This window comes from Protopterus annectens, chromosome 13.part0 (assembly GCF_019279795.1).
Source record: "Protopterus annectens isolate FY-2018-M chromosome 13.part0, PAN1.0, whole genome shotgun sequence".
NCBI lineage: Eukaryota > Metazoa > Chordata > Ceratodontiformes > Protopteridae > Protopterus > Protopterus annectens.
The window spans coordinates 858,306,960-858,328,593 of record NC_056747.1 but is presented as its reverse complement, the minus strand read 5'-3'; the positions used below and the strand labels follow the sequence as shown (position 1 = coordinate 858,328,593).

General features: G+C 38.4%; 1 protein-coding gene across 6 annotated transcripts in view; it reads left to right on the top strand.

Moving 5' to 3' along the window:
• Window positions 1-21,634, top strand: part of ACACA (acetyl-CoA carboxylase alpha) — a 2,143,878-nt gene that overhangs the window by 265,599 nt on the left and 1,856,645 nt on the right. For all 6 annotated transcript variants that reach the window (XM_044054575.1, XM_044054578.1, XM_044054576.1 and 3 more), the window contains 3 exons: window positions 3,140-3,246; window positions 6,379-6,489; window positions 16,023-16,232. In XM_044054575.1, the coding sequence (XP_043910510.1) occupies window positions 3,140-3,246; window positions 6,379-6,489; window positions 16,023-16,232 (428 nt within the window). The remainder of the gene's footprint in view (window positions 1-3,139; window positions 3,247-6,378; window positions 6,490-16,022; window positions 16,233-21,634) is intronic.

Below are 21,634 nucleotides of genomic sequence, written 5' to 3'. Positions count from 1 at the left end.
CTTTAAGTCTCATATCGTCCCAAATAAAGCTGACTCATACTCCATTACTATATGCTAGCTCTGCTACTAAACTGGCTGCTTACTCATCACCTGCTCCATTTTTATCCTCTGCCCATACCTGATGAACAGCAACCTCCGTAGCCCTTTCATCCTTTTCTTTCCTAGATCCCTTGTCCAACCCAATTAACACAAACCCCTGTGCTACTAAACTGCCCCATTTTCCTTATAGAATGAATATATTCACTTCTCTACCTTCCTCTACCTCTACTCTGTTACCCTTTACCTACATCCTCCATCCTTTTTCTCAGTCTCTCAACTTTTGTCTTCTGACACCTATATCTATATTATCTTCAATACTACCATCTGCATCTTGCTAAACATCCTTTCTACTATGTTGAATCAGTTGTCCTATGTATAATATTTTTTTTTTGTTAATACAATTGTTTAAGCTCTATGCAAAATATCATGTATGCTTTCACTCTGATATACTTCTGTTGATTAAATGTATGTATATATATATATATATATATCTTTTTTGACTCTTTTGTAAAAACCTTATGTATGTTTTTTGCTCATTCATAATTGTCATGCAAAATTTATGTACATTATTTTTGATTCCTTTCTATTATTAACTGTCCTACTTTGTTATAATCTTCTGCTCTATTCTGTTGCATTATATTGGAGCTTTTCTCCCAGGGCCTCCACTGAAAATGGGTTGTTCACCTAGTCAGACTTTCCTGGTAGACAAATGTCAAATAAAATATATAAATAAATAAAATAAAATAAATAAGTACTCCTCCTCCTCCTTCTTCTCATAGGGTTACTTTGGCACCATCTACAGGCCATATCATTATGTGACAGATCTAACTTCCTGATCCCACCCTTGCATTTATAGACTTTGTACTAGGTAAATGCACAGACTATGTTTCCAGCAACTTCGTATTGTAATCCTGTTTTCCACTCAGTGCAATTCATGTTCAGTCAAGGTTTATTTTTACTTCATTGTATTTCAGACCCCATTTGAGCCACCATTTTCTTTATGTCCCAAATGTTTTTAGTGAGCTCAAACATTAAGGCATCATCTTGCTTACACACATCTGGAAGACCCTGGTCAAGCATTTTTTTGACCAAGATTTCTAACTCTGTCTGATTTACTTTCCAACTGCTTAAGTTCAGGTGCAAGTCCTTTCTGAACTTTTTGAAAACTGACCATCATAATTTGTGTTCTGTCAGTTCTTTTTGTAATAGCATTTCTACTTGTATGCACTTTTCAAGCACCATCTGGTTTAGTTTCTCACTTTGTTCAGTAGCAGATCTCCCAGGTAGTAGCACTCCATGATTATTTGGATTTCAGATTAACTTTTTTTGTCTTTTAAAATCTTTTAAAAATCAGGAAATGTATTTTATTCTTCAAAATTATTATCAGTCTTTACTGGAGTATTTAGTTTTTCAATTCACACTACGGGGGTCGGTATAATTGTTAAGGTGTTTACCTCAGACATAAAGTACAGGGTTTAATGCTCACCTTTGGTCTCTTTCAGTTTAATTTCTCCAAGTCTTTAGGGTTTCCAATGCTATGATGAGAATGGGCCCCATTATGAAGTCAAAGTATGATTAAAGTTCATGAAATTAGTATTGTTAGCCAGAAGTGCTCTTCACAGCCCCCGCAATGTGTCCAAAATTTAATCCTTCTGCAATTCATATGGAGTTACATGTATTGGTAGCATGTCTAAGTATGATTGTAAATTCTTTTTTATAAGACCCGTCGCTCCTACTACTGTTGAAACTGGGTATTCTTCTTCCTCATTGCCATCATTTCTGCCTGTAAATTCTGATATGTTATGACTTTCTTTCTGTACATGAGACACTTTAATCACTGGGTGCGTTGATTTCAATTATCAATGCTACTTTTGTCTTCTTTTCAAGGATACTATATCTGGTTTTCTCACATCTATTTTTTGATCTGTTGGTAATGGGCAATTCATTGTGATATAAACTTCATAATTTTCTATAATGCTTTGTGGCTCATTTTTCCAATGCTTCTCAGCTACTTCAGTATTATAATGCTTGCATAATCCTCAGTGCAACAGTCTTACTACATTATTATGCCTTTCTGTATACAGTCCTTCTGCCATTAGTGTATCACACCCAGCAGCAAGATGTGCAACTTTTTTCAGTTCTGTTTTACAAAGCCTACATCTGTCTGTTTCTCCCACATGTTCAATGGACTTTGTAAACCAACATGCACGGAGTCCAACATCCTCAGCCACCAATATTAACCTTTCATCTTTTGGTTTAAATTCACATCTTCATAGGTTCATAGATTAGAACTAAGCTAACTGCCCTTGTGAGCCATTTTAAGCCAAGCCAGTTATCCCTTGTGAGACTCAAACCCTGCACCTTGTGTTTGTAAGGCAAACACCTTAACCATTAGGCCACCCTCCCAACCCTAAAATCCACTTCTTATACCTTAACCATTATGCCAACCTCCCACCTCCTTTTCCAAAATGTCTAGGATTAATGAACCAACAGGGTTACTGCCAAAAATTCTTAACTTCTGTAGTTTTACTTCTCCACCCAAGTATCTTGACTGAGACTCCTGTAGTTCACTTTTGATGAATCTGGAAACTGAGTCTCTGAGCTGCTGATGTCTTTCACTACAGAGTGCCTCTAATTGCCTCCTGTATGTCAGCTTCCCTTTTTGTCTGTGTCTCTCTTTCTCTCTCTCTCTCTCTCTCTGTCTCTGTCTCTCTCTCTCTCTCTTCCTCCCTCCCTCTCTGTCTCTCATTCTTTCACTGTAGCAATTTTCCCATTTGCCACTTTTACAGAGGAGGAAATGTGACTTTCTCCACTCTGTCCATTTGACAGTATACATCAGAATATGTGTTCGTGTACACATGCGCCCGCACACACACACCCACAAAACTTCATAGCGATTTTTAAGTTTGAATCTAATTCAGGTGAGTACTTAACCTGTGTCTCTTGATACCAGTTTTGCTTTGACAATGATGATCAATTTTACTTAAAATTCTTAGTGATTTGCACATCCTTTAGTGTATTTGCAGTATATAAACATTGTTGCATGCCTTCCTGTTTTTATACTGTTGTCATATTTTCATTTTTGTGTTTTTATTCTTAGGCTTGACTGTAGATTGGCAGGAGAATGAATCAAAGAAGCCATTTATCAATGTGCCCCCTCAACTCTATGATAAAGGTTGCATCAGGAACATCGACGAAGGGCTCAAGGTACTCCTTGAATTGTTCTGAAACATTATTGATTAGTGAATCAGATTAATTTGTGTATTTGAATAAAAAATCTATAAAGTTATTTAATGACAATATGAAACTGATTAATATGCATAACAATGTCAGTAGATACTTCATTAGTTAGATTTCTATCATTTTCCCAGAAATGAGATACAGTTAATGAAGGGATGCCTAGTATAGGAAAGCATCCATAATCCAGATGCACCTTCCTTCCCAGGACTGGAGAGGAGAGGTTGCTGCTAGAGACCTCCTGAGCAGGATAATACATGCACATAATTGTTACTGCACCTTTTTCTACTTTTTCAAAACGCAGACAAAAGTAAATTCAAGAGGGGAGTGAGTGTAGTGAGCAGACAGTTTTGTGATCCCAGAGGAGCCTAGTCTGCATTAAATGATAAGCCTTCCTGTTTGCTGAACTGCTTTGTTGCCCATATAGACAGCTAGCTGGTGGCTAGAGTTCTACAAGAAAGGCAATGCAAAACATACTTTGATGAGCATCCTGCTGTGGATGGTTTCATGCTTTTGAATTTTTAATAAAAACATGATAGCTAAAAATAAACAACAGTGGTTCATCATTGGCGTCCATAATGTAATAGTATAGCAGAATAAATTTAATTTTGTGAAATGGTGGGGTGCAGAACAGCATGCATAACTGACACGAAGAAGTAAAGTGACTGAATGCCATAACTGCATCAGGCTGTCTCAAGAGACAGTGTTAGAAGCAGCCTCAGTTTAATATCGTTTGCATTAAAACGGCTGTTGATATTCTTTTGTGGGTACTCCTCAGTGTGTAGATTATATGTGGCTTTTGAGATCAGAGAAACTCAAGTTATGAGTGTGTAGTTGGTCAGGAGCTGTTATGAGGAGTAGGGATAAAACATGGCGCCATATGATGGCTAACACCTTTCCTCTCCAGAGTTCAAGTCTGTGGTATTGAGGAAGCGGTTTACAAATGATTTAATGAAATAAAAGCAGAAACACATACATGAAAAACAAGGAAGACTGGAGAGCTATAAGCCTTTTGGAAAGCATCTAATCTTCGAAGTAAGGCTAGGTGTTCCTGTAACATTACTGTTACTTAAGACTAAGATTCTTCCCTTTACTGTATGGAGAAAACCTCATTTTGAAATTTGCACCAACACTGATGTTTCTGCTACAAGTGAATTTTCTTCAAGCAATGATTCACTTCGATTTTGACTTCCATATGACTGTTTTGTAACTTTCCGAAAGTATTGGTGAGAAAAGTATCATCCTCTATAATTGAAGAACGCGTGAAAATAGACTGTTGTATAAATGTTTAAGGCTAAGATGCTGTTACCTAAATTATTTTTGCAGCATCTCTGAATTTGCTCAGAAATTGAAGTTGCCTAATACTGTTCCTTTTTCAAAGCCTGGAAGTTCTTGTTACTCAGAAAACTAGAGGCAGTGGTGCCTGTCTCTTACCTGTGCCTTTAAGTCCTTAAAAAGAATGTCTAGTGTTCAAAAGTACAAACTAAAAAAAAAAAAAAAAAAATTAATTTTGCAGGAGGGCAGTACCCCTCCCACACCTTCTGCTAATTGTATTAGCCAACTTCAGGATCACACTGCAGCGGGTAAAGGCAAATTTCTCAAACCTCGCTGTTCAGCAATATCATTCAAAAAAGCCGGTACAGTTAAATAGCTGATTTATGATCAGCTTTACCAGCTTTTTCACTACTCTGTGCAAAAAACACATTGAGGAAATGTTGGTCACTGATATATAACATATATAGATGCACACGAACATATGCATATGTGTGTTTTGTTTATTTATTTATTGACTTTATTCTGCCTTGCAGTTATAACTTTATGCAAAAGATGTGAAATGAGCAAGTGAGATAGGCAAACCAGATCTAACCTAGAGCTTTTGATTTAAGTTGAATGATCCTATACCCATACCTCTCAACTGTCTTCAATTTTCAGGGATGTCCGGCATTTTATCGCTGTCCCTCTTAAACCCTCCTAAAAATGGAGACTTTTGAAGAAAAGTTGGAGAATCACACTTAAGTCTATTATTATTGTTATTATTTATTTAATTCAGAAAATTTATATTCATTTGCATTATCTTATTTTTCAGCATTTCAGGTTAGTAGTACTAATAATTTAAAACATGCCCCTGATTATTTCATGATTTGTCCCGATTTAGTTGAGGGCTATACTTCCATCTGCATTTGAGAAGCAGTTTTCAAGCCAAAGCGGTGATTGTGAATGTAATCATTTTCTTAGCTCTACTGTTTAGTCTAATGCTGGAAATATAAAATTGCTGCATAATATAACATTTAGTAACCTGAACCTGGGTCTTGTTTTGTTTCATGTTGTCAGCTGGACCATGAAACAAAATTTGAATGGAAAATCTGTGGCTTGCTCTTTCATAGTAATTTGAATCATCCACATTAGTCTCAGTTCCATATCCTGTGCAGCATTGAGTATCTTATCATAGACATTGTTTATTGTCTGAAGTCTAAATATGGATTTGGCTCGGCAGCATGTTTTTATAACAGATCTGAAAGAAGTTGGTGGAATCTATTTAATTTAGTCATGTGTTAATTAAGTGCTGCCTACTGTGACATGCTCAGTACACACACTGGTGAAGGCATAGCATACAACATTGGAATACAAATATTAGAGAAAAACATATATTTTATTTATTTTTATTTTTATCTATTTAACATTTGTTGACCGGGAAAGTCCGACTAGGTTCCACAGATCCTGTTTTCAGCGGAGGCTTGGGGAGAAATGCTCCAGATGCATGCCTTTAGAATGTGGGAGGAAACCCATGCGAATGCAGGGAGAACATGCAAGCTCCACACAGAAAGCACCCGAGCCGAGAATCGAACCGGAGAACCTCTTGCTGTGAGGCAACAGCGTTAACCGCTGCACCACTGCACCGCCGTGCATATATACACATGCAGAGAGAGAATGTAAAAAACCTTTGTTGCAGACATTCTCTCTAGTAATAATTATGTTTTTGATAACAGCACTGTTTTTTTTTTTTTTTTTTTTTTACTTTACACATTTTGAGAGGATGAATTTAGAATTCTGCCCAGCCTTCAATGTTTGTGTGACCATTTTACATTGTTTGATTTTCTGTAGGCTGCTGAACAAATAGGTTATCCAGTTATGATCAAAGCTTCTGAGGGAGGGGGAGGAAAAGGCATCCGAAAAGTAAACGGTGAAGATGATTTTCCAGCCCTGTTCAGACAGGTAAGTCATGCCAAGAGCCTTATACAAAATGTTTACCAGCTGAACCCACATTGATAGTTAATTATAAAATATGCCAGTTTACAAAATATGGTAACATTACATTGATGATTACCCCCTCCCCCTTGACTAACACAATAATTATTTGTACAGCAAGAATTGTCTCCTGGTTGTAATTTCTGCAGTAATAAAAACGTTTGGAGGATTCTTTGTGTACTACAACTGTCACAGAACTTAATTATTCCTCTTCAGAGAGCTGATAGAACAAATATATATATATATATATATATATATATATATTATATGTGGTTGTGTGTGTGTGTGTGTGTGTGTGTGTGTGTGTGTGTGTGTGTGTGTGTGTGTGTGTGTGTGTGTGTGTGTGGAGGGGTGTAATTAAACATTGGTCATCATGCTGGTATTGCCTACCTGAAAGGATAAGGCTGTAAGGGAAAACTCAACACGTATCTGTCTAGAGGCTCTGGTTTGTCCATTGTGAGTGACAACAGCATGGTATGCAGCAGGTCTTAGGTTTGAATCCCAATTGAGAGCTAATATTATTTCACTTATTTGACTGTAACAGAGTGTCTAAGCAGAAATCTTTCTCTGTACTTGTGTGCGTCTGTTTGTAATTTGGCCATGATAACCAAGCTGGGAGGTTCCTAGCTGAAAGGATAAGGCTCAAAGGGAAAACTCAATGCCTATGTGTCCAGAGGCTAATACTGGTCTGCCACACCCTACTGTGTGGATTCATGTGTTGCTTTAGAAATGTTTACAACAAGCTTAATTTTAGTTATGTCCATTTTTCTATTTCACTGCATTAATGGACCTCCATGGTTAGAAGTGAGAAAGACACTAAAGAGGTCAGATGTCTAGACAGTTTAATAAGATATATGTCATCATGTACCTTTAACTATACATAGTTGTAATAAGAGACAAGATGGTGCAATCTGTCTTAACTAAAAGTAAGAACACTGTGTCATTTACAGTATTGCAAGTTCAACCTACTCTGATGTATTTACAAATATTTACATTAAAGGACAAGTCAGTGATGACAGGTCATGTTAGCCCATAGTAACACAGGAGTGACCATGTTTATTTCTTGTTATCAGGCAAGATGTAGTTGTGACATTGTAACTTATTCCGGGAAAACACCAAAATGTCCCACTGCATATATTTCATCCTTTGCGGATTGTACCAGCACAGGAATTATATTTGGTGGTGGATTGCTTTGTTGACAAGTTCCTTAAGGATAAGAATTTTTCATGGATGCCCTAAGTACACTGCACATTTATTCTGTTACCAGCCTGACTTGTAATTGCAGGTGGGAGAAAGCATACAAAATCCATTTCAAAGAGAGATTAATATTACTTCTCACATAAAAATAATAAGACATTTAATCTAACCTTACAGTGGCAGTGTGAACAGCACGGTATACTGGAGGTCTTATTATTTATTTATTTATTGACATTTGTTAACCGGGTTTGTCCAACTGGTCTTGTGGTCCATTTTCAGTGGAGACCCGAGGAGAAAAGCTCCAGTAATACATTTTAAAACAAGTACAATTTTAAACAATATTGATATAATAGCAGTTATAGCAAAACGATTCACATATGTTGGGTTACGTGCATACAGTTAAAGTTGCATTAAAAAGAAGCTAAGTAACAATTTTACATTGATATAGTTCAATAGGTCAACAATAAACATTTTTTTGTTTGTATAAAATTGTGCAAATGCATAGTAGACACATTGGAGAGAGGTGTAATGAGGTACTAAGTATGGTCCTTTTGAGGGTACATAAAGGGAAGGAAGACTAGGTAGGGTCATGGCAAGGGCAGGTTCTGGAATTGAGAAAAAAAGCTTTTAGTTCATTTTTAAAGTGTGAGGTGTGGGAGATTGAACGTAAGTCAAGGGGAAGTTTGTTCCAAGAATGGGCAAGGGAGTGTTTGTAGAGTAGTTTGCCTACTGATCTTTTTGGGTGGTGGATATCAAGTAATTGTTGGTTAGAAGTACAGAGGGTCCGGGATGGGATGTAGATGGAGACTAAGGAAGATAGAGATGGACAGAAGGAGGGTTTATAAAGAATAGAGTGTAGCATATGAAACTGATACGATAGAAGAAACTGGAGAAGTTCAAGCCATTGAAGAGAGTTTAAAGAAATGCAGTGGTGCGAGTTGTATGGGGAGTTAGTAATGAATCTGGATATTTTATGGTAAGTCTGTTGCAGTTTGTTTAGAGTGGAAGCCTGGATATTGGTAAGAACTGGGGTGGCGTATAAGAGGGAGGGGATCTTGGGTTCTAGTCCCAGATGAGAGCTAATGCAATCCTTTCACTTCTATAATTCTAACAATGCCTAAATAGGAGTTTTTCAATGTATTTGTGCTCGAGTGTAAAGCTAGTTTTTATTTTGTACATGGGAGGTAGTAATCGGAGTCTATGTGCATCCTGGGTAAGACTTAACCCATGACATTTGAATGCTTCCCGATGCTGTCACAGAAGCTCTCCTTTTTTGTGTTTTACCCTTCTATCACTTCATAGTTTTGTACAATTACTTTTCCTGTAATGAGGTTGTCACTGCCCTGCCATATACCTTTCCAATTAAAAACTGAGAAAGTAAGAAGAGGGAAGGCAAAGTGGAAAACAGTGATACAACAGCTGAACAGGAGAGAATGGCTAGAGCTGGGGATAGTAGCTGAGAAACGGCAGCTATGGATAAGGGCCTTCAGAAAAGTAAAGACAGACCAAATAGAAAAGTGGGGAGTTCGGAAAATATGCTGTACTCCTAAAGTCTTACACTGGGTAGAAAGAATCCATATTTTGGATAGAAGAGGTCAACGCTGAAAGGGATAGGAAGACAGAAGAAAGCTGTGTGAAAGAAGATTCAATACAGGATGTTGGCGATGGTATGAGATGTTAAGAGAACCAAATGAGTAAAGTGAGCATTTGAGAGAGAGATTTTAGAAATGAGGCACATGCCAAGAGCGGAATGGAATGGTGCTGGCATCCAAGAGATGGTGACCTTTTGAGCAGATGTGATCAGCATCTAAGATGAGATTGGAAGATATAGTAACAAAGCCGATAGCTCCATGAGAAAGATAGCTCCATGAGAAAGAAAAGCAGATACTTTGAGAAAGACAAATGAAAAGAAACAAGAGGAAAGCTGGAAAGGAGGATCGTCCGTTGTATGCATTTGGGGGGAGAGGGGGTGAGGGTGGGATCTGGTACCTGAAGTTACAGCAGAGGGAAACTGGCACAGTTCCTTATGAATATTCATTAACTCAGTTATCTACTGAATATTCATAAAGTGGGACTCCCTGTCAGCTGAAATGTAGACTTCAATGGGTAGATATGCAGAGAACCTGAATATGGCATGGCAACAGCATTACAAGTATCCTAGGCACCTCTTACAGGGCAGTCTCTGACCTGGCCCTGATGGAAATGCTACATATTCATAAATCAAACTGCACGAGGGTCAGTCGCTCCAGGGATCTTAACCTAGCCTCTGACACGAACAGGTTATGCTGGAGATATAGCTACATCTCCCAGAGACTGACACTTCTCTGGAACAAGCTTCCAGTTCATGTGAAACAAAGTCCTTCCCTGACGGTCTTCAGACAAACCCTAGATCAATGGATGGGTGACCGCAAATTCACTTCTGGGGTGGCGTCCATGTCCCTCCTGGACAGAGAAAGTCTGTATTAACTACCATAGATCCTTACCTCGGCGAACTTCACTCACCTAAACACCACCAATTGGGGCAGTTCATAAATATGGCTAGGCTTGTAAGGGCCCTAGGACGGTTAGCCTAATAACCTTCTATGAACCCCCCAGTCATTAAGGCAGCACCCTTAAATGCTAACAGCTGTTTTAAAATAAGAAAAGGTCGCCTTTTGAGTAGATATGATTAGCATCTGAGATGAGATTGAGAGAGTTAAACAGTACAACAACTTTAGGGAGACTGGTAATATTGCTGCCATACCACACACAGGTTCTCAGTAGAAGTGCTATGAGTGGAACAAAAAACAGTTAGAAAAGAGTTCAGAGTACATCTTTCTGCGGTACCATTTTTTGCAGCATGTCCCTGATTTTGCCTCGTATTTTTGCCTTGCCTCTCACAATTCATCTATTTTTTTTTTTTTTTAAACAGCTGGCTTGATGGTAGTTCTGTTCCCAAGCACAGGCCATTTGATGGCAAGTATTAATAATGGTCTGGTTAAGGTTTGTACTGCTGATGGAGTGCCACCTTGATGTTGCTATACTTGTATATCTGTGTGCATCTCCTGTAGTTGTCACTTTTCAGTCTAGCATAGTCATTTAAAGGTTGCCAGGTGTCTTCATTTAAAGCTGCTTTCTTCTTTGCGTTCATCCTTGTAGAAGAACTCTGTGTTTATGTTCTTCTCAGGTTCTTGCTGTGGTGTACACACAAAGCTGTGGAAGTTGCACATAATTGTAGGTCTTTTCCTTGCTCGTTGCCTGCAGTGCTGTATCTCCTTTATCTTCTCGTCTTGCTTTATCAAGATGCATTTCATTGCATAGTTAATTAGTGATGTATCTTACCTAAATCTCATTATGTTACGTTTATATTTTTATGAGTTGGAATAAGCATAATATTTTGCAGTGGACGTATTGATATGTATGTGCACTTTGTGTTGTATTTAAAATGTATGGAAGCTGCAGCATCATGACATACTGATGTTATTACAGGGTCATTTTCACAGACTAGGTGATAGTTCACTAAAAACTGCTTTGAGAATGCTGAAGAACAAAAGAAAGCTTTTTATCCTTTCATATTCATGTATGTTGGTCTTTATTAGTAAATGTAAAATTCTATGACTTTGCTAGTCTGCTGGTACTGGGAATATACAGGATAGCCCAATGAACTGTATTCTGGCTCCCAAATTACTAGCACTTTGCAAATGGCTACCATAAAAATTAAAGACTAAGATGTAAGGATTGTGGAATTAGCAGTTGAAAGCTCAAAAAAGAGCCATGCAGCTGTTAAAGTAGTAGTGGATGCAAACTATTCTTGTGAATGACCTACATCCAGATATTGCTTAGATAGATGGGACTCCTGTATAAAGATGGACATTAGAATAGTGTGAGAACTGTTATTGTGAGGGTCAGAATCCTGAAATTCTTTGAACAGGTCCATTTACAATTGAACCTCTCTGGTAGAGCACCCTTTAAATTATAGACATGGCAAAAAGTGAAATAGGAAGACAAAGCAGATATTCATCATTAGAAATAGGATAGCACTTTTGACACAACTGACCTATCACAAATTAATACTACCACTTTTCTAGACTTGGTACAACCCTGTGTTTACATGGCATATGGCTGTGGTTTATACGTGGCGTATGGAGAAACGTACAGGGAAGTTTGCATCAGAAGCAGTATGACAGCGTTTGTCACTAGCGTTTGGTACAGGAATATCCACTACTTTAAAACCTCTGTAAATTATTTATTAATTAATAAGTAAACTAATAAGACTGAAACACACTTGAAATTAATTAGAATAGCACTCCATGAAAATCATAAGCAAATATTCCAGAAAGTTCATTTTCCTTGATCTATAGTAACTGGAATAAATGTGGGTTTGGTGAACTGATTCCATGTACATTGTTTGTTTGGAAGCCATAAAACATCAACTCAATACAGTGTGCTACTAGGAAATTTTCAGCTTATATAAATGTTTTACAGCTGGTTGCAGCATATGTACATGTAAGGCATTAATTTGTGGAGCTGACCATACTTTCAGGTTGTTAATCAAATGCTTGGCATTTACTGTCTACCTCTGATACTTGAAGCATGCCTCAGTAACTAACACAATATTTAAAATGAAAATTGGTTACATACTCGTCACTTTTATGTTATTTGACTGTGCAGTGACAAGCTGCAATAGCAATGTCTCTGTGATTATATGGATTTAGTCACATGAGATTTACATAAAATGTGACCCTGGCAAAAGGTATGTAGAAAAAAAAAAAAAGCATCTTGATAAGGTAAAGTGATAAATTAACTAGATCTGTACTGCTAAGATGTTATTAGGAGCTGACCCACTGTTGTAAGTTCAAGGCATATGTCTTGGCATCGTAAGGAGGGATTTTGGGAGCTACTTACTGTATGCTGGCCAGAGTTTGAAGGACTTTATTTCACAAGGGCTACTTTTGTAGTGAGTATGTGTGTGTGTGTGTGTGTGTGTGTGTGTGTGTGTGTGTGTGTGTGTGTGTGTGTGTGTGTGTGTGTGTGTGTGTGTGTGTGTGTATTTGCATATATGGTTCTACTTTGAAACATCTAAAATCCATAACATCTAATTTCATAACATTGAGACCAGAACATCTCAAACCTAAAACCCATAACATTGAATTTCATAACATCTAACACTACACATCACAAGAAAATAACATCCCCTCCACATATAACGACACCAAACTACCAAACACACATTTTACTATGTTTCTGCAGGGGGGCAAGCCCCACTGCACCCGCCATGTGGGGGGCTCCACCCAACACCCCACCATAAATTAAATATACCAACTCCAAGATCGCACTACAGTGGGAAAAAGTTAATTTCCTAACTCCACTGTATCAAGCCCCCTGCAGAAAAGTAGTAAAAAGTGTGTTTGGTAGTTTAGTGTCATTATATGTGGAGGGGATGTTATTTTCATGTGATTTGTACTGTTAGATGTTATGAAATTCAATGTTATGGGTTTTAGATGTTCTGGTCTCATTGTTATGAAATTAGATGTTATGGGTTTTAGATGTTTTGAAGGGGACCCATATATATATATATATATGTGTGTATATAAATATATGAGAGAGTGAGAGAGGTTCATAGGACGATACTAGGCGATTGGGCCGGAGATCCTTATAAGCCTAGCCAAGAATTTCACCCATGTTCCCACAAAGTTAGCACCTGTTTTCCATGTCCAGCAGGGATACAGGTGGGATCACATTGGTATATTTTCTGTTTTGCCATCCAGTCGTCCTGGTTCCTCTTAAAGAGGGCTAGTGAGGTACTCTGCTTGACATGGAGGGAGTGAGAGTCTATTCCCCAAATAAGGGAGTCATTGGAAAAACAAACCTATCCCACCAACAAGTTCTATTAATGTCGCAGACCAGGTTGAGACCTTGCATGTGGGTTGTGTGAATAGAGTTTGATTTGCGGATATGCAGCAAACTCTATCAAGGCTGAGTCTGAGATGGCCTTGTATGCCAGACACAGGTCACTTCTGAACAATCTATATGAGACTGAGTAGAGGAACAGGGCTTTTAGCCTGTCTGTATAGGATAAGTATTTGAGACCCTGGATTTTCCTGGTCAGGGACCTCTGTAGCCTCTCTGACTGATGAATGTGCTTGGCAAGGTACATGCCGAAGGGGGCATTGAACTCAATAATGGGTCTGATAAGGGAGGAGTACAGGGATGTTATGACCTCCTTGTTCGTGGATGAAATACACTTACTTATGATGTGGGCCATGTTGTGAACCTTCTGTACAACGGAGGCAACATGGTGGTCAAAAGTCAGGTGGCTGTCAACCTGGGTGCCCAAGTTCCTCACACCTGATTGCTTGCTTAGTACGTTGTTATCAATGTGATAATTAGTGGGGACACCATTTTCCCCAAAGGGGATAATGATGTGTTTCTTGGCATTCAGTTTGAGGCCATACTTTTAGCACCAGTCCTTAGTTTGGTTAAGGCCCTCTTGGAGGATGTTCACATCACTAGGGAATTTATGACAATGCCCAGCTTGCAGTCATCTGCAAACTTGGTCAGCCTCAGACCACTGGTTTTGGCTTGCACCGCAGAAAAGTATATCCCAAACAGTAGAGGCCCCAAGACTGATCCTTGGGGTACGCCGCTTGTTGCGGGTCTACTACTAGAGGTGGCTTCCCCTATTTTGACTGAGTGGGTTGTATGAGTGAACCAGTTAGCTACTCATCTGGTAACATATTGGTTGATGCCTGGCTGGGAGAGTTTATCTATTATGCCTGAGTGGGCATAGTGTCGGAGGCTTTGGCTAGGTCAAGGTAGGCAGTATGCACTGTCTTGCCCTCATCCATGGCTTTAGTGACTGTTTCGAAGAAGGCAACCAAGTTTAACAGGCATGAACTCCTTTTGACAAAACCAAACTGTGTGGGATCAAGTGTTTGGAGGTTGCCAATGTCCTTGTTTATAAAGTCCATGATAATGCACTCCATGGCCTTGCAGATCAGGCTAGTTAGGCTGATGGGCCTGTAATTGCCTGGGTCACTGGATGCTCCACCTTTGTGCAGAGGAATGACAGTGGCTGCCCTTCATTCTGCTGGGATGAAATCAGTGCCCAGGCTATGGTTGAATAGGGTGCCTAGTGGTGCTGAGATCTCTTGCCTGAGTTCATGTAGGACACAGCCAGAGATGTTGTTGGGCCCCATGGCGGCTGTATTTTTTGCCTTTGAGAGGGCATTAATAACTTGCTCCCTGGTGATGAGGGGAGGGGGGGGGACAGGTGCTGAGGATGTCCTGGTTTACTGATGGGAGGGACAAGGGGTTGAAGTTTTCATTGAACTTGGCTATATTTATGGCGTTTGTGCATGTGGTATTCTTGATATATATCATATATATATATATATATATATATATATATATATATATATATATATATATATATATATATCATATATATGTGTGTGTGTTTGTGCGTGCTTGTAGCAGACGTTGGAGCCTTTCAGTACAAATTGGGGATGGAGTAGCTGGTGTTCATCATTATAGGTTGGAGTACATATGATATAATGATGCTGCTGTGATGCCATACATATCAGGAAAGAATGGAGAATGAAGGACATGAAATATGAAGCACTTGGGGAGCCTATAACAGTTGTCACACCTGACCCAAAGGAAAGACTAGAAAAGCTCAGATTAGAAGCACCAGGACCCTACTTGCCCATACAGTCTTGGGATGTTGCTCACATTTGGATGTAGGGTGGCTGGGAGTAGCATGTAGTTAGTGAGAAGTGTCTGGGAGCAATGAGTTCCTGAATATATGACATCTGTATCACCTTAGGGATTTAAGAAGACAGAAAAAAAAGATCTCTGCATGCAGTATTTGAAGCGCACTACTGCTGTCATCCCTTCACTGCTTGACAAAAGCTGCTATATGAGCACCAATTTCTTGTCCCATACCACTGCTTTCCTCAGACAGTGTCCATTTTAAACTTGGGTCATTGGCATGGAAAGAGGAAGGCAATGGGTATTTTGGACTTGTTTGTCTTGCTTATCACTGTGTTGGCTTCTTGCTGCTAGCAGTGGATGTATTTAATTTTTACATGTGGTACATTGTGTATCTGTACATGTCTTAAGCCTTTTGTTGCATGTAAGGTATCTGAAACTGACAGTTGTCAGGACTGACTGGGTATAAAAGTATAGATACATTTTTGTCATGTTGTCTGTGACCGTTTAAAGTTCTAGCTTTCTGCATTAGCAGTGTTGGAAGAGATGGATTTGTAAGGACAGCATGGATTTGATTCTGAAACTTCTGCTGTGTGTTTCTTTAATTGTAGGTTCAGACAGAAGTTCCAGGTTCCCCCATATTTGTGATGAAGTTGGCTAAACATGCTCGCCACCTGGAAGTCCAAATTCTTGCTGACCAATATGGTAATGCTATTTCTCTTTTTGGTCGTGACTGCTCAGTCCAGCGTAGACACCAGAAGATTATTGAAGAAGCACCAGCTACCATTGCAACCCCTTCTGTGTTTGAGCATATGGAACAGGTTGGTACTTTTTGCAGTGCTAGATAATACCATAATTGTGTGTAACAATGGAAGTCTATCATATTTAATTGGAATAATGCAGAAGCATTTTGTTAGATTTCTTGGTTCCTTAGTGGGATGTACTACTTTGGGTATTCACTTTATGGGGTGCTGCATACTGATGCTTCTTGGGCTTCTTGCACTTTTGAGTTCCATCTTGTTGCTGTTGTAAGTTTTGTAGTGCTTCTGGTTGACTCACTGAATGCAATACAAAATCAATGTTCAATCTTCCTAGGTTTAAAAGAAATAAACTCGAGTAACAGCACAGAGAAGTTTTTATGTGAGAAAGTAGCATTTTTGACTGAATTATTATATTCACCTATTATTCGTTGTTAAAAATTACAAGAAAGACATTAGAAAGCTAGAGGCACGTGGGATATATACAAATGACCAAAAAAGGATAGCCAGCAACTGTGCGCTGTATAAATGCTTTAATAAGACATAAAACACAAGAGATAACAGACCGGTTTCGGCTAAGGGGTTAACCTAGCCTTCATCAGTGTAACAAATACAAAACATCTTGTGATTATATATATATATATATATATATATATATATATATATATATATATATATATATTATTTTTTTATTTTTATTTTACATTTGTTGACCGGGCTAGTCCAACTGGATACAAGTCCATTTTCAGTAGAGGCCCGGGGAGATAAGCTCCACTATAATCTACATAAATACGAGACAAACAAAAAGTACAAAACAACAAAAAAAAACAATCCAAAATACATAAACTTGAAAATATCCATCAACAAGTTGATTTATACCGTAACTTAATTCTACTGTGGATGAGTACAAATGTTTAGCAAGGCAAAAATACAGTAATGTTTACCATGAGAAAAGTCTTAGATAATTCACAAAGAGGGGAGTGAGAGGATTAATTTACTATATTCAGCAAGGTGGGTGAGTGGAGGGGAGATGTAGAAAAAGGTAATACTGAGGGGGTGGTGGCATAGCCATTGTAATTTTAGTTGAATTTTTAGTTTTTTAAAGAGTGGTTATGATGAGAGAGATGTCAGTTTACTGGGAAGCTTGTTCCAAATCTTCCCCACTGAGTTTGAGAAAAGAGAGTTACCTGCCTTATTGTGCGATTTCTGAATGGTTACCAGTAGTTTATTTGCAGATCGAAGGGTAGATAGGTTTGTGTAGGAGGAGATGAGGTTTTTGAGAATAGGATTTTTATTAGGCTGGTATAGAATATTATGGGTAATGGAGAGTTGTTGAAATTCAATTTAGTTATTAAGTTCTAGCCAACCTAGAAGTTTGAGATTTAGACAGTGATGAGTTCTAAATAGGGAACCTGTAGCAAACCTGGCAATATTGTTATAAGAAGTGATCAATTTATTTAGGTTGCTTTTGGAAAGATTAGTAAAAATAGGTGAGGCATAGAGGAGGGTGGAGGTCAGATGGGTCTGGGCAATAGTAGCTCTAGCATCTGGGGTGAGAAAGGGTTTTATCCTATACAAGGATCCAAGTTTTCTGTTTACAGTTTTAATTGTAGCATTAATATGTGAATCAAAGTTGAGGTTATTATCAATTATTACACCTAAGAGTTTGGTAGTTGGATCAGGAGCTATGATTGTGCCATCGATGGATGTAATAGAGAAATTAATTGGGGTGGATTTTATAGTAGGAGTGAAGAGTAGTAGTTTGGTTTTTTTGGCGTTTAGGAGTAGACAACATTGTTGGAACCAGTTTTCTACTTGGTTAAATACAGTTTGGGTGATGGAGTGCATTTCAGATGAGGTGGAAGCTTTACATATCAAAGTGGAGTCATCTGCATATTGTATGCAGGTAGGTAGAGGTAATATAGTGGAAAGGTCGTTAATGAATATGGAGAAAAGTAGTGGTCCCAGGATTAATCCTTGAGGGACACCAAGGGTAATAGGGAGATGTTTGGATAGGTTGTTGTCCCACAGGACAGACTGCTGTCTATTGTCCAAGTAGGACTTGAACCATTGTAGTGCTTGTGTGTCACGTGAGAATGAATTTAGTGTGTTGAGAAGTATTTGATGGTTAACCATATCAAAAGCTTTAGATAGGTCAATAAATAGTGCAGAGGAGAGCATGTTATTGTTAAGTTTATTTATACAGTCCGTAAAGGATAGGAGGGCAGTGGTGGTACTATGGGATGGTCTAAAACCATGTTGACAGTCAGCTAGTAGATTATTTTGGAGGATGTGGTCAAGAAATTGTTGATGTATGCATTTTTCCATGATTTTGGCAAGTGGTGATAGTAGGGCTATAGGTCTATAGTTGGAGAGTTCAGTTGAGTTACCACCCTTGTGAAGTGGGATTATGTGAGAGATTTTCCAGAGTGAAGGGATGTAGCTTTCGGTTATGGTTCTACTGATTAGGATAGAAATGGGATAGGCAAGAACTTTTGCAGCAGTTTGAAGGAATTCAGGTGGTAGGAGATCAGCTGAGGGAGTACAAGGTTTAAGTTTGTGAAGTAGAGTATAGATGTAGGTTGTAGGAATAGGTTTAAGGTGAAAGGTAGGAATAGGTTTTAGGTGAAAGGTAGATGGTAGGGATGTTAGGGAGGATGAGGGGGTAGAGTTAATAGGTAGTAAGGTGTTAGCTAGAGATTGGACAGTTTCTGAAAAAAATGTATTGAAAGCATCCGCTATCTGGATGGGAGAGTTTGGAGAGAGACCAGATGGGGTTGGTGTTTTGGAGTGGCCTGGATGTAATAGTTTGCTTATGCCTGACCAGAAGGTTTTGGGTTGACTTTGGTGCTTGTTCTGGAGTTTCAAAAAATAGTTTTTTTTATCCTGAACTATTGATTTTTTGGTGGCATTTCTAAGCTGTCTAAAGAACTGCTGATCGATTGGGTCTTTAGTGTTTCTCTATTTGGACCAGATTTTGTTTCTTTGAAGGATTTGTTGTCTGGTTTCTTTAGTAAGCCATGGGACTGCTTTGCTTCTATTTCTTATAGTGCGTGAAGGGGCATGGAATTCAAGAATATGTAGGAATTTGGAGTTGAAATAGATTACTGCTTCATCAAGTGGTAGGTGCCTTAAAGGTGACCAGTCACAGGATTGAAGTTCAGATTGAAAGGCTAAGGGGTCAAAGTGTTTTTTGTTGCGGGTGATTTTAAAGGGAGTTTGATTTGGGATAAAGGATTTTTGTCTAGATAAATAGGTAAGTGAGTGGTCACTAATATCGTCGGGAAGGATGCCAACTTTGTAAGAGAGGGGGTGTTTGTTGATGAGGTTCCAATCTAGTATACTTTCTTTGCCGCTGGGTTTATGGATTCTGGTGGGGGTGGTAATAGTTTGGGAGAAGCCATAGAGGTTTATATGGGCTGTAGGTTTAAGAGTGGCACAGGTGTTCCAGTCTATATTAAAGTCACCAAGTACAATGGTTTCTTGAGGGAAGGATGTCGAAAGCCAGCAGAGGATACTTTCTAGGGTGCTGATGTTATTGCCTGGGGGTATGTAGGTGCATATTATGTAAATGGATTTTGTAGCACTGAGCTGGAGCTTAGAGATAAGGATTTCTACATTGGTGTCTAGAGGTGGTTGTATTAGTAGAGAAGTGATTTGTAAATGAGATTTATGCAGTATTGCTACCCCACCACCCTTTTTGGTGGGTCGGTCTAATCTTAAGATATTATAACCAGGTGGGAGTATTTCATTGTCTTTTGTAACAAGTTTAAGCCAGGTTTCAGTTATGCATAGGATATCAAAAGAGTGAGTATCTAGTAGTGCGTGTAGTTGGCTTACTTTATTGTTAACACTCCTTATATTAAGGTGAGCTATGAGTAGAGAATTTGGGGTTAGACGGGGAGTGAAAGGGGGAGTGGGGTGGCTAAGGGTGTTGCTGCCTGGTCCTGGGTTGGGATGAATGTCTCCATGAAGGAGAGGATATCTATTGGGATAGTAGTGATGCTTCAGAAGTTTAATGCAATTTTGTTGTGATTTTCTATATTGCGTGAATGTAAGATGGGCTACTCTGTGGAATTATTTTTATTTATTTATTTATTTTATTTTACATTTGTTTACCAGGCTAGTCTAACTGGATACATGACCATTTTCAGTAGAGGCCCGGGGAGATAAGCTCCTAGGTAAGACAATCAATTTAACACAATTCTATCTACGGATATAGAAGACAAATACATCTATTTACAGTGCCAATTACAGGTTATCATAGTAAAAAAAAATAACAGTGTAGAATACAGGCATAACAAAGGATGCAGTTAAAATCCCAAAATTTACAGTGTAGAATACAGTCATAGCAAATGAAAGTAATATAGATTAGGTGTTCTAGAAATAGTTAGTAGAACTAGTTTTATAAGGAAGAAGTTTCTTTAGAAGAGTAGATGGGATGGGAAGATCAGAGTATTTAGTGACTTGAGCTAGTCAGGTTTAGAGCATGGGCATAGCCAGTGAGTTTTGAGATGCACTTTCAGATTGTTTTTGAAACAGGAAAGTGAGGGAAGTGTGGAGAGTTCGTTTGGTAGGAGATTCCAGGCTTTTCCAACTATATAAGAAAAGAGTGAGTCACCAGCCTTGTTGTTTGTTTTAGTAGTATGTGCTAGGAGTTTCTGAGAAGACCTTAAGGAATCTAGGTTTTTATAGGGAGTAATTAGTGTGGAAAGAATAGGTGTTTTGGAAGGTGTGTAAAGGGTTTTGTAAGCTATAGTTAGTTGATGGTATTTAATTAGATTTTGTAGTTCAAGCCATCCTAGCTGTTTTAAATTAAGGCAGTGATGGGTTCTAAATGGGTTACCTGTTGCAAATCTGGTGATGTTATTGTAGGACATTTCCAGTTTGCTGAGATTATTTTTAGATAGTTTAGTAAAAATAGGTGAGGCATATAGAAGAGGAGAGATTAGATGAGTGTGTGCTACTGTGTTTCGAGCTGAAGGTAGGAGAAATAATTTTATCCTATATAGAGAGCCTAACTTTTTGTTGACAGTTTTTATAGTATTGTTTATATGGATATCAAAGTTTAGATTATTGTCAATGGTGACCAATTTAGGAGATAGATATATCTTTGTATATATATATATATATATATATATACACACATTATCCTTAATTAATGTTGAAATGTTATTGGAGAGCTCATAAATATTCATTCAAACCTAGGCTGAACAGCCCTCCTAATTTAACAATCCACTTCTTTTCCATAGCATTCAGTTTTGTGTGCCAACCAGTTTTGTGATTTCTATTGCCTGTTAGCCTATCTATAATTGTAAAATGAAAAGTTGCTGTGGTGTGTTGCAGGGTTTGTTTAGACAAAGCATTGCTCATTCTTTTGTGTCTGACATCACAAAGATGTTCTGAGATACGTAACCTGAGCAGTCTAGATGTTTGTCCAATATAAAATGCGTGGCAACTACAGG